We start from the raw sequence: 12,704 nt of genomic DNA on the forward strand, positions 1-12,704 counted from the left end.
TATGGGCAAAATACTTTTTCAGAAATGGAGTTCCCTTAGATTCTTCAGAACTCTGGGGTAGTATAAAATATTGTCTTCTCTTCCCCCATTCAGTTTTGCAATGACAAAAAGTTTAAAGTTGTTATGGACATTCATTTCTTAAAAATTAATTTTAGGAAAGTATAGTTGATTTTCAAAGTTGGGCTAATTTATTCTGTACAGTAAAGCCATTCAGTTATATATATATATATATATATATATATATATATATATATACACACACACATACATTCTTTTTCATATTTATCACAGGATATTGAATATAGTTCCCTGTGTTATACAGTAAAACCTTGTTGTTCATCCATCCTATACACACCAGTTTGCATCTACTAACCCCAAACTCCCCTTCTGTCCCTTCCCCTTCCTTGGCAGCCACAAGTCTGTTCTTTATGCCGATGAGTCTATTTCTGTATCATGGATAAGTTCATTGGTGTTGTTATGACATTCTTCAGACTTTGCCATGAGTACTGAATTCTTCTAAATGTTTTCTTTTAATTGAAATAGCCATATCGATGGCCATCTGTGGTGCATTTTTATGTGAAGTGACATCTTCTAATACTTTTTCTTATTTCAGGATTTTGGGCTCGTGAAGTAGGAAAGATGATCGGACTAGAACATCCTCTCATTCCGGTTCAGCATCAATATATTATCACATCGACCATCCCTGAAGTGAAAGCTTTAAAGCGAGAACTCCCGGTGCTCCGCGACCTGGAAGGATCGTTTTACCTCCGACAGGAAAGGGATGGGCTTTTGTTTGGTCCATATGAAAGTCAGGAGAAAATGAAAGTTCAGGACTCATGGGTCACCAGTGGAGTCCCCCCAGGTGGGTTCGGCAAACAGAAGCACGTGCAGGTTGGACACGTATATGTTGTCCCTCCTGACGCTCTGGTTTGTTTGTAGAATAAGATGACACCGTGATACTAGACCATCAGATAGATAACCAGGAACATTGGAGGTGAGGGCTTTGAGGCAAATTCTGATCTCATACCCCTTTGAACAATCACAGCAACGAGTAAGGAAAGAGAGTTGGTGGTAGAAAAGCTGAAAAAAATAGTGCTCCCCGCTGCTTTGGAAAGCCCCAGCTAATTTTTACCTGGACACACCAACCTCCTGCTTCCCCTCTTCCTTCTCACTCCTCTGCTTACTTGATCTAGTTTCTAGATTTGTATACAGCTCCTCTTGTGCTTTGACAGTTGGTAACACAACAGGTATCAGAGCTAGGCATGCAGCCTGTTAAGAATGAAAGCCTTGAAATCTACAACAGAACCAGACAGGCTGAACTGCGAACTGAAGCTGTCTCCTGCTGCATAAATGGATGTGGAAAAGGCTTAGGCCTCCCTGCTAACTCTGGAGGTACCATAGTTTCTCTTTTAAGTTCTGTAAGAGAGAAAAAAAAACCTGTTTTATTTATTTACTTTTATTTTTAAAAAAATTTTTTCATGAAACTTTTCTGCAAAGCCAGATGAAGGATTGGGTCACCTAAGGAGGCATCTTGGGTTTTAGTCTATAGAAGGAGCTAAAATGTCATTGGCACACAAATATTATAGAGGATATGAAGAAATGCAGATGATAGTGCTTTCTGGAATTTACTTTGATAAGCTGCTTGGGCTACAGAATGAATCCCTCCCTCCTAGTCTTCAAAGAACATATTTGCCCAGTTACTGCACATGATAAACCACCTTCCATAGATGTCAGGCCAGCCAGTTAAGTGCTTGGCTTTGCACAGTGGGCTCTGCATGTTTGGGCCTGAGGGGAGTAGCTCCCATCCCAGAGGGCGGGCTGAGCTGCCACCTGGGAGCCTACCTCTAGGTCCTTCCTCTGTGCTGGCAGCCTCTCCTCCACATAAATGTTGAAGAAATGTTTAAATAATTCTGGTTGGAGGAAGAGCCAGATTGTTGGCTGGCCCTGGGTGCCCACATGCTCGGGTCTAACCCCCGTGATCTGCAGGCCTCCCTGACCCGACACACTGTCCACAGAGGAGCAAGAAGGGGCTGGCTGGCTGCTGTGTGGGAACGCCGCCAGCGCCGCTGGGGGCATTCTTTTAGCAGCTCATCCGGTGCCTTTCACAACAGAGGAGATGACTGTGTCCCAAGACCTTGACTCTTCACAGTGTTCTAGTCCACAATGTGTGTGTGTAGCAGGGGGCTTGAAGAATGAGGCCTCCTTGCCATTCTTTCCCTGCTGAGAGTTAAAAGGTATCTAGAATCCATTATCTGCATCTTAAAGTGGCTTTCCATTTATCCCCAGTGTCCTGACACGACTTTGTCAACTCCCATTTGCCCTCACCTGAGAGGATGAAACAGAATTTTGTAGTTAATTGAAGGATAAAAGATCTCTCTTGACAAACCAAGTTATTGTTGGTTTTTAAAATTGTGATCTGATTAAATACTGGAAACTGCTAATATGAATAAAATAAAATTTTATATTATAAAGGTTGTCTTTCATGATTTAATGTTTTAAGAAATAACATTATTATTCTCAGTATATAATATGGTAATATAACAATACTCATCTGTTGATAGCGAATATCAAGTATAGCATTTAAAAAGAAAAAAGAAAATAACTTTCTCCTAAGCCATCTTTAAATGTAAGCTTGGATTCAGGGATTTAAGTCACTTTGGAGTGCATGGCAAGACAGGTGTGGTATCCTCACCGCAATGACATTTCTTTTTTTTTTTTTTTAACTTTTTATATTGTATATTGGGGTCTAGCTGAAAACAATATTGTGATAGCTTCAGATGGACAGCACAGGGACTCAGACATACATATACATGCATCCACTCTTCCCCACGCTCCCTTCCCATCCAGGAGGCCATGGAGCATTGAGCAGAGTTCCCCGTGCTATACAGTAGGTCCTTGTCGGTTATCCACTTTAAACAGTGTGTATATGTCCATCCCAAACTCCTTAGCGATCCCTTCCCCCTGCCCCCGACCCCTGGCAACCATAAGTTCATTCTCTAAGTCTGTGAGTCTGTTTCTGTTTTGTAAATAAGTTCATTCGTATCATTTCTTTTTAGATTCCACACATTAGGGATGTCACACGATATTTCTACTTTTCTGTCCAAACACTGGCATTTCTTTTCAGGTTTTGGAAAGGAGCTCTTTGAGTCTGATCTAGACCGAATCATGGAACACGTTGAAGCTGCCATGGACTTGGTTCCAGTCTTGAAAAAGGCTGACATCATCAGGATTGTCAACGGGCCCATCACCTATTCTCCTGACATTCTGCCTATGGTGGGGCCCCATCAGGGGGTCCGAAACTACTGGGTGGCTGTAGGTTTCGGGTGAGTATCTCTATGTAACTCAACATTGATTAGAGTTACATATTTTAGAGAAGTCTCGCCCCATAATCTCAGGCCAAAAATGGAAAACGGGGGAGAGGCAGAGAGTTTTCTCCCTTTTGTGAGCAATGACGTGAAAGGAATAAAAATTTTCAGTCTTAAAACTTTGGCTTGTATAGGTTTGACCGATTTGTTCACAGAAGGGCAGTGATTTCCTGGAATTTTCTCTTTGCATACTTCTTGCCACTCCCGTTATTTATGTCTCCTTTCACGCTGCGAAATGTTCAGATGAATGAATTTGCCCCGCTTTTACACGGACGTTTTCATAACACAATATGACAAAGATAATTTAAAATATCAAATGTGTCATATATCTGATGTAGTTTTCACCATAATTCATGCTTGTTCAACATGATTTGTTTCTTTATGATTACTCAAGCTGCTTACTATTTATGGTTCCATTACCCATTTGATCTTTCATCTCTAACATTTGTCCCATTAATTTGGTGAATATTAATGTCAAGCCTATTTTACTATCATATCACAGTTTCTAATGTTCTATTTTTCCTTCCCCATTTTGTTTGGCCATTTATCCAACTGATGATTGGTGATTGGCCAGCTTTGTGCCAGGTCTACTGCTGGGCACTGGGCTATAGCTGAGAACAAGGCAGGAAGTCTGACCAGAGGCACGAGACAGCTTGGGGTGCTGTTCTTCTAGGACCGTAGAGAGGTTGGGGTCTGAACTAACTAAGGAAGCAGCAGTGGGGACTGAGAGATAGGAAGCAAAATTACCTAGATTTGGTGACAGACTGCATTAGGTTTTAAGGGAGAGAGAAAAGGAGCAAATGATGGCAAACTTTCCAACTTACTTCTGTGGTTGCTGAGGTCAAAGGAAGCAACAACCAGGAAGATAATGAGTTGAATTTGTGACAGTGTTAAGTTTAAGTCTTCAGAACATCCAGAGGTAGAAAACCAGACGGAGCTGTAGAGTCTGGAAGGTATAATGGACCTGGGAGCCTAGGGAATCACCTATAGAGTCAACACGCAGGCCTGCGCATGTGGGAGTGTTTCTTTTGTGCATCCCTCGTGTATCTTCTTTGGAGAAGTGTCTGTTTGTATACTTCGCCCATTTAAGAAATTAGATTATTAGTCTTTTAATTGTTAAGTTGTAAAAGTTCTTTAGTCTAGATATAAGACCCTTATCTGATACATGATTTGCAAAATTTTCCCCCTTCTGTGGGTTTTAAAATTTTCTTGATGATATCCATTGAAGCACAAAAATTTTAATTTCCATGAAGTCCAAAATGTGTGTTTCCTTTTTTTGAATGTAGTTTTGATATCATATATAAGAAACTACTACTTAATCCAAGTTAATGAAGATTTATAGCTTTATTTTTTTCTAAGAGTTTTATAGTTTTAACACTTACATTTAGGTCTTTAATCAATCTTGAGTTAATTTTTGTATGTGCTGTGAGGTAGGTACGCAGCTTGATTCTTTTGAGGATAGCCAACTGTCCCAGCATCACTTGTTGAAAGACTGCTCTTACTCACTAAATAGTGTTGGCATCTGTGATGTCTTTTTTTCTGATGTTACTTCTGACACCAGCACTTAGTTCTCTAGTTCTCGGACACCAACTGAGTGTCCAACAGTTTCAGTTCAAATCTGATGCTCACTCTCAGAGTGCAGAGCCCACTCAGGCTCACAAAACCATCCTCACTTCAGATACCAGTTTCAATTTCCAGGTATCACCTGTCCTTCTGACTGAATGGCTACAGATTTGGAGGTCACAACCCCTCCTCAGTTTTGCTAATTCACTAGAATGACTCTCAGAACTCAAGGAAAACTTACTCAGTTTTACCTGCTTATTCTCCAGAATGCGACTCAGGAACAGTGCGTATGGAAGGGAAGCTCAGGGCAACGTCTGGGAGGGAGGATCTGCTGCAGGGCCTTCATGAGCCTCTCTGGTGCATCATCCTCCTGGCACTTCAGTGGATTCACCAACCCAAAGGCTCTTTGAACGCTGTGGTTTGGAAGTTGTTGTGGAAGCTTCATTACATCGGCACAATGGATTAAAACCACTGATCACTGGTGATTAAACTTCTGGTGACCAGCCTCTATTCTGAAGCCTTCTGGTTCCTCTGCCCCCTCTCCATGGAGCCAACTGTTAGCGTAGCATACAAAAAAATATAAATTCCAAAAGTGTTAGGAGCTCTATGCCAGGAACTGAGGACAAAGGCCAAATATTTATTTTTTTTATTGTCCCACAGCATCCTTGTAAAAAATCAGTTTACTGCATAAGTTTGGATTTATTCCTGGACTTTCAATTTTATTCCATTAGTCGGTGGGTCTGTTCTTAGGCCCGTACCACGCTGCCTTGATTACAGTAGTTTTTCACCAAGTTCTGAAACTGGGAAATGTGACTCTTCCAACTTTATTCTTATTCAGTATCGTTTTATCTATTTGGGCTTCTTATATTTTTGCGTAACATTTAGGACCAGCTTGTCAATTTCTCTGAAGAAACCACCTAGGATTTCCATAGGGATTGCGTTTTTGTAGATCAACTTGGGGAGTGTTTCCATCTTAACAATGTTGAGTCTTGTGATTCAGACAAGAGGGATCTCTTCCATTTGTTTGTGTGCTGTGCGTGAGCTTAGTCACTCAGTCGTGTCTGACTCTTTGCGACCCCATGGACTGTAGCCCACTAGGCTCCTCTGTCCATGGGGATTCTCCAGGCAAGAATACTGGAGTGGGTTGCCATGCCCTCCTCCAGCAGCTGTTACCAACCCAGGGATCACACCCAGGTCTCCTGCATTGCAGGCGGATTCTTTACCAGCTGAGCTACCAGGAAAGTCCATTTGTTTAGGATTTTTAAAATTTCTTTCAACAGTGATTTGTAGTTATTAGAGTATAAGTTTTGCGCTTCTTTTGCTAAATTTATTCCTAAATATTTTATTTATTTTTGATCCTGCGAGTAACTGAATCACTGAATATTGATTTAGTCAATACATTTTGTGAATCATTGCTCTTTATCTATGAACAAACAGACAGTATACCTGGTCTCATGATATTTCTACTTCAATAGAACACCTATTACTAAGGTAAGCAGAAAGTTGCTTTCTTTAGAACACTAGTTACTTATCACCTAGACATTGTATCTGCTTGTGTGGGGTTGATGTTGACATCCAGCTCTGACTGTTCTGAGCAATTTCCCCAGGTTGTACACACTGTGAGGTGAGTGGGAAGGACAAATGGTAGGGATGGATCAAAGTGCCTCACTCTCTCTGACCAATCTGGCCTAACCCCAAAAGACATTTTTGTTATTTAAAAGTTGAGATTGCTAAAATAGTTCTCACGAAACACGGTGGAATGCTTACGTCGACTGCCCCTTCCAGCTTATACCAGGGATCCCGTCCACAGTTCTGAAGGCCAGTGGTTTCCATATATGTGGCTGAGCACCAAAATCACCTGTTGTTGTTGAGCCACTCAGTCGTGTCTGACTCTTTTGTGACCCCGTGGACTGTAGCCTGCCAGGCTCCTCTGTCCATGGGATTTTCCAGGCAAGAATACTGGAGTGGCTTGCCGTTCCCTTCTCTAAGGGATCTTCCTAACCCAGGGATTAAACCTGAGTCTCCTGCATTGCAGGTGGATTCTTTACCACTGAGCCACTGGGTTTGTTAAAAAGCGAAATCTCAACTCTGTCCTTAGTTGCATGTGTTTTTCATCCTCCTTTGCATCTTACCTGTGAAATTCCTATTATTTGTCGTTAGAATCCATGAGAGATGTGTTGAATTGGAAAACCAACAAGCAAACGTAATTCCCATACAACCCCCTCCTATAGATCCTGATCCAATAGTCTGGAGAGGGGCCCAGGGATCACATCTCAGTATTGTCTGTTATTCTAGTCCAGAGAATAGGAATTTGCAAACTGTCTGCAGATATGCCAGTGCTCATTTTCATTACTCTAGTCAAAGCTGTTTTACTTTTGTCCCAAATATAGCAAGTCCTCCTGCTTCTAGGTGACTGACACAGTGCTCCCCAGATGTTTAATGAGTTGTACTGAACTGAATCTAGTTATCTTGGCTTAGAATAGATTACAAACAGCAAATTTAAAGACAGGAGAGTGCTGTAAGATGTAATGCCTGACAGTTTAACAGTTATTATAAAAAAGCAGACACAAACACTCCAAAGGCATAGCAGCTGGGCCATGTAATAATGGGTTATGCAGATAAATGCTAGACATAGAAGAAAAGCCTAACTCTTCTTTCCTCAGCAAGTTCCCTTTCACTTCCATGTTATACATTACTTCCTTATGAAAATCTTTTCCACTGGGCAGAGGCATACTCTGTTGTTGGTTATACAAGGACCCAACAGCCACCATGTATCACTTGCCTACTATCTGCTTTAAAATGCCATGTCAATTAATTCTCCACCAGCACCATAAAGTGTGCACATGAGGAGACTAAAGCTCAGGGTGGTCACACAACTTGCAAGGTCGCACAACTGGTAGTGGCAGAACAAGAATTATACCCAGATCTCTCTTACTCTATGCATTTCACTCTCAGTTACTCGGGCTGTCAATAGATGTTTCATCCATCTCAACAGATGTGTTGTATGAGATTTTACATATAACTTAATAAGGGTTATAAGGCTAAAGTTTGTGGGAATTTCCTTTTTGCTATATTTAAAATGAATAACCAACAAGCACCTACTGTATAGCACATGGAACTCTGCTCAATGTTATGTGCCAGTCTGGATAGGAGTGGATTTGGGGGAGAATGGATACATATATGTGTATGACTGAATCCCTTCTCTGTCCATTTGAAACAAATCACAACATTGTTAACCAGCTATACCCCAGTATAAAATAAAAACTCTGAAGTTAAAAAAAAAAATAAACACATTTAACATAAAAATAAATAAATAGGTTATATTCAGGATTTGCCTCAAGCAGCAGCACTCTGGCCTATTTATTTACTCATATGCATTGTTGAAAGATAAAGAACATGATGGTCTGGTAGTGAGTCCACACGAAACCAAAGCACAACCCTGGCTATGCCCTAGGAGTCTGCCAAGGATATAAATTCTGTTATGTGTGTCTTGGCAGAAAAAAAAAAAAAAAGAAGAAGGACCATTAAAGAAGTAAAGTCCAATAACAGAGTGTGGGGTCAGATGACTGAGTTTGTATCCTAAATCTGCACTTTGTTGCAGTGTGACAGCCTTATTTAACTCCTGTGTGCAGGTTGGTTTTCTCACTGGTAAAATAGAGTTGCTAAAGCATAAATCAGCTGGTAGATGTTAGGGGGAAACAATGCCTGGTAAATGGTAAGCTCTCAGTGAATGCCAAAAGAACTTTATATAGTTTCAGTCCTTGTAAACAGTATCTCTAGCTCTCAAAAATGGTAACAGTTGTAGTCAGACACTGGAACTGGTTAAGTGAATAAACAGTTTATGCAAGTAGTTCACAGTTATTTTAAGCATATATTTAATTTTTTTTGCTTTCTTGATACTTAGTGAGATTGTGGGTGATTTGGATGAGCCAAATCAAGTCTCTTTTCAAAATTATGTAGAGAAATATAAATTGCTATCTCTTTATCCTGCTTAAGAAATGTCCTTATAACAAATATAAGGAAATATATCATTATAACAAATGATATAAATCATTTTTATGAAACAGTAAAATTGGTATCTTGTAGAAAAAGGTAGTTAGCATTTCCAGTCTTTGCTAAGGTCCTCCCATGTTTTTAGAAGCTTCAGTGCTGGCTAAGTAGTTGTCATCTGGGGTACTGGAATTTCTTACATTCTGACGTTTGCTAATGTGGCTCCTTTTTGCTCCTAGTCCTCTCCCCATGACTTGCTACTCATCCAATTTCTTGAAAGCTTCTCTTGACTTAAACCACAGATGAACCACCCGAGACTTTACCCACAAGAGTGAGTGGGTAGAACCTCACATGGGTGATATTAAACCCTGATTCCTCCATCTGATATAAAATTACTTGCCACTTCTGTTCTTGGTCTTTTAAAAAAAAATTATTCGTTTGATTTTGACTGCTCTGGGTCTTCACTGCTACCTGGGCTTTTCCTCTGGTTGCAGCAAGTGGAGGCGACGCTCGCTGCGGTACACAGGCTTCTCGCTGCGGTGCTTCTCTTGTTGAGGAGCAGGGGCTCTGGGGCACACAGGCTTCCGTAGTTGCAGCTTCAGGCTCTAGAGCACAGGCTCAATAGATGTGGCTGTGCTGTTCTCTGCTTAAGTCACTCAGTCGTGTCCGACTCTCTGCAATCCCATGGACTGCAGCCCACCAGGCTCCTCTGTCCATCAGGATTCTCCAGGCAAGAATAATGCAGTGGGTTGCCATGCTTTCTTCCAGAGGATCTTCCCAACCCAGGGATTGAACCCAGGTCTCCCCCTTTTCAGGAGGATTCTTTACCTTCTGAGCCACCTGGTGGGCTTAATTGCTCTTCAGCTCTGCATAAGATCTACAGCCATGCTCCCTGATCTTAGCTGCTTCCCAGATTAGGGATTGAACCTGTATCTCCTGCATTGGCAGGTGGAGTCTTCACCACTGAGCCACCAGGGAAGCCTGTGTTTTTGGTTTCAAAGTATCTTCATGTGGGTATAGAAACAAGCTAATCCTCCACACCGAGCGACTCATTGGTTGCAAAATACAGGTGCCATTGTTTCTCCCCTTCTTCCCCTCGAGTCCTTGGGTGACTGCCTCTTTGTCTGTGTGCCTCTGTGATAATGGCCCAAGTCCTTGTACAGAGATCGTTGCGAAAGGGACCTAAATTAAACTGAGTCCGAGAAGGGATGGGTGTGCCACACCAGAGTGCACGTATTTCTCTTGCAAGATTCCTATTAGTGAGAATAATCATAGCTCAAGATAAGGTGCCAAGCTCCTCTGCCTGTGTGCTTCCTTGCCTCCATTTTCCTAGAGCGAGATCCTTGCTAGCTAAGAGTCATAGGCTATTTCACAGACATGCGTCTCTTGAAACTGTGGAAACTAACTAGCTATCAAGTCAGGCGCATTTAATTTGGATGCTTAAACTTTTTTTTTTTTTTTTGAGGAAAAAGATGATAGTATAAAGATTATGTTGATTGTGTGTTCTGAATAGCATAGAACACTCCAGCTTTGAGGCCTTGTGAAATATTTGGACATGTTTCATTGCTGGAAAGTAATATGTGTTAATAACAGGGTATTTATTTCTATATTTGAAAGATACGGCATAATCCATGCTGGTGGGGTTGGGAAATATCTCAGCGACTGGATCCTGCACGGAGAACCACCTTTTGATCTGATAGAACTGGATCCCAATCGCTATGGCAAGTGGACGACAACTGAGTACACCGAGGCCAAAGCAAGGGAGTCTTACGGATTCAACAATATCGGTAAGGTGCAAATTTACCGCTGTCTGGGAAGTTCAGAATTGTCTGTCTGTTCAGAACTGACTTACAGCACCTCTGACTCTAGATGCTTTTTATTCTGTGCATCATTGGGGAATGGTTAGGGAGTCTAAAAAGCATATGCTTCTAAAACAAAAAAGGAATCTATGTGAATATATGTCTTTAATGTGAGGAATGCATCAGTGATTTTAACTTTTAAACCTATTTTTACTTTACCTTTGATGATCATTATAAATGATGGTTTTGGTTTCTTGAAAATGTAAATTTAATACGTATTATTATATATGCTTATGTATTAAGCTTATATATGTTTATTTTACATACATGCTATGTGTATGTATATGTATACATATATAGCTTCTGGATTTTAAGTACTGTGTTTTCTGTTTTCTGAATCCCTTCAGAATACTTTGTAGTTTTGGTTCTATGTTATTTAGGGTATGGGTTTTCCTTTTTTCAGTTGGTTATCCTAAAGAAGAACGATTTGCTGGGAGGCCAACTCAGCGAGTCAGTGGGCTTTATAAAACCCTGGAGTCTAAGTGTTCCATGGGGTTCCATGCAGGCTGGGAGCAGCCACACTGGTTCTACAAACCAGGCCAGGACGCTGGGTACAGGTAAATGAGTGACTTAACCTATCCGTGGCTCTGAATGCAAAGTGAACTTTCAGAGTGGGATGGAGGGACCCTAGAGAAGCCCCATATCCCCCACACTGGCTCTACAAACCAGGCCAGGACCCTGGGTACAGGCAAATGAGTGACTTAGCCTACCTGTGGCTCTGACTGCAGAATGAACTCTGGGACTGGGATGGGGGGACCCCAGAGAAGCATCATATCCTCCTCCCACGCCTTCACTCTGCCCTATTCCAAACAGCATTGAGCCTTTTTCCATAAAAATAATTTCTGTGCAGTGGAGGCCTCAGTTTATCCCATGGGACACTGGCCCACATTAAGGACCCATGTGGCCTCGAGAAACCTACAATCGGCCCAAGTGAAGCCTCTGCTTGGAATTTTCCAACTGCTCAGAGGAACCTTTCCCACCCTCTCCAAATCCCCTTTATTTGGCTTTTCAAGGTTTACCTTGATTTAAGATGCCTGGTCGAATCACATAGTATGAAAACAGTATGGAAATATGGATTTTCTGTTTATAAGGGAATAGCTGAAAGCTACTGCTTTCTAATGTGTGTGCAATGAATTATGCAAATTATATGCACTGTTGATAAACTAGGGGAAAAGGTCATTTACTTACTATTTTAGGTTAAGCTAAAACATAAAGCATATAACGGAAACGATTCTCTGATTTCCTCTAAAGTGGTTGACATAGTATTTGGGTCGCATACCATCCTTGTATTTAGGATTAATAATGATTACATACTTTTTTCTCATGAGAAGACGCAAACCAAGAGAAAACAAGTTTTCAAGTTGTTACCTTTTTCTGACTGTTACTTTGCTTATTTAAGCAGATTTTGATGTCTACTTTACAATCAGACCTAAACGGTTCAAAGTATAGCAGTGGGCCAATTGTTGATTAATGAATTTGGACTCTGTAGTCAGCCAATGGAGATCACCTGGGGACAAAATACTGGCTTGGTTTTTTTTTCCTAAGTGACCCAGATAAATGCCAGATCTATGCTTCATGTTGTACTATTTGGACCTGGCCTGTTTTTTCTACTATTTTAATAATTAAACCACTGAAAACATATCCTCCTCTAAAGTTAAAATACCACATGAATAGTCTACTCCGTAAAGTAGAAAGGCCCCTGCATAATGAGTCAGTCAGTAGACCTTTGCTCCAGGCCCCGCTCTGTCATTAACTAGTACAAAGGCCTCGGAAGTCACTTTGTGCCTTTTCTCTAAAAACGGAAGATATTGGGCCAGATGCTTGCTTACTCCAGGTGGCCAGCATGAGCATCACATGGGAGCTTGTTAGAGGGCAGCATCTGTTGCCCTCCCCAGACCTGCTGCATCAGAATCTGTAACAAGTGCAA

The 12,704-nt window shown here is 41.2% G+C and overlaps 1 protein-coding gene across 4 annotated transcripts in view; it reads left to right on the top strand.

Moving 5' to 3' along the window:
- DMGDH (dimethylglycine dehydrogenase) overlaps nucleotides 1–12,704 on the top strand; it is a 72,694-nt gene that overhangs the window by 22,169 nt on the left and 37,821 nt on the right. For all 4 annotated transcript variants that reach the window (XM_005685299.3, XM_018053674.1, XM_018053675.1 and 1 more), the window contains 4 exons: nucleotides 614–862; nucleotides 3,125–3,323; nucleotides 10,536–10,705; nucleotides 11,181–11,334. In XM_005685299.3, coding sequence (XP_005685356.2) covers nucleotides 614–862; nucleotides 3,125–3,323; nucleotides 10,536–10,705; nucleotides 11,181–11,334 — 772 coding nt within the window. The remainder of the gene's footprint in view (nucleotides 1–613; nucleotides 863–3,124; nucleotides 3,324–10,535; nucleotides 10,706–11,180; nucleotides 11,335–12,704) is intronic.

The sequence above is a fragment of the Capra hircus genome, chromosome 10 (assembly GCF_001704415.2).
Source record: "Capra hircus breed San Clemente chromosome 10, ASM170441v1, whole genome shotgun sequence".
Taxonomy (NCBI): Eukaryota; Metazoa; Chordata; class Mammalia; order Artiodactyla; family Bovidae; genus Capra; species Capra hircus.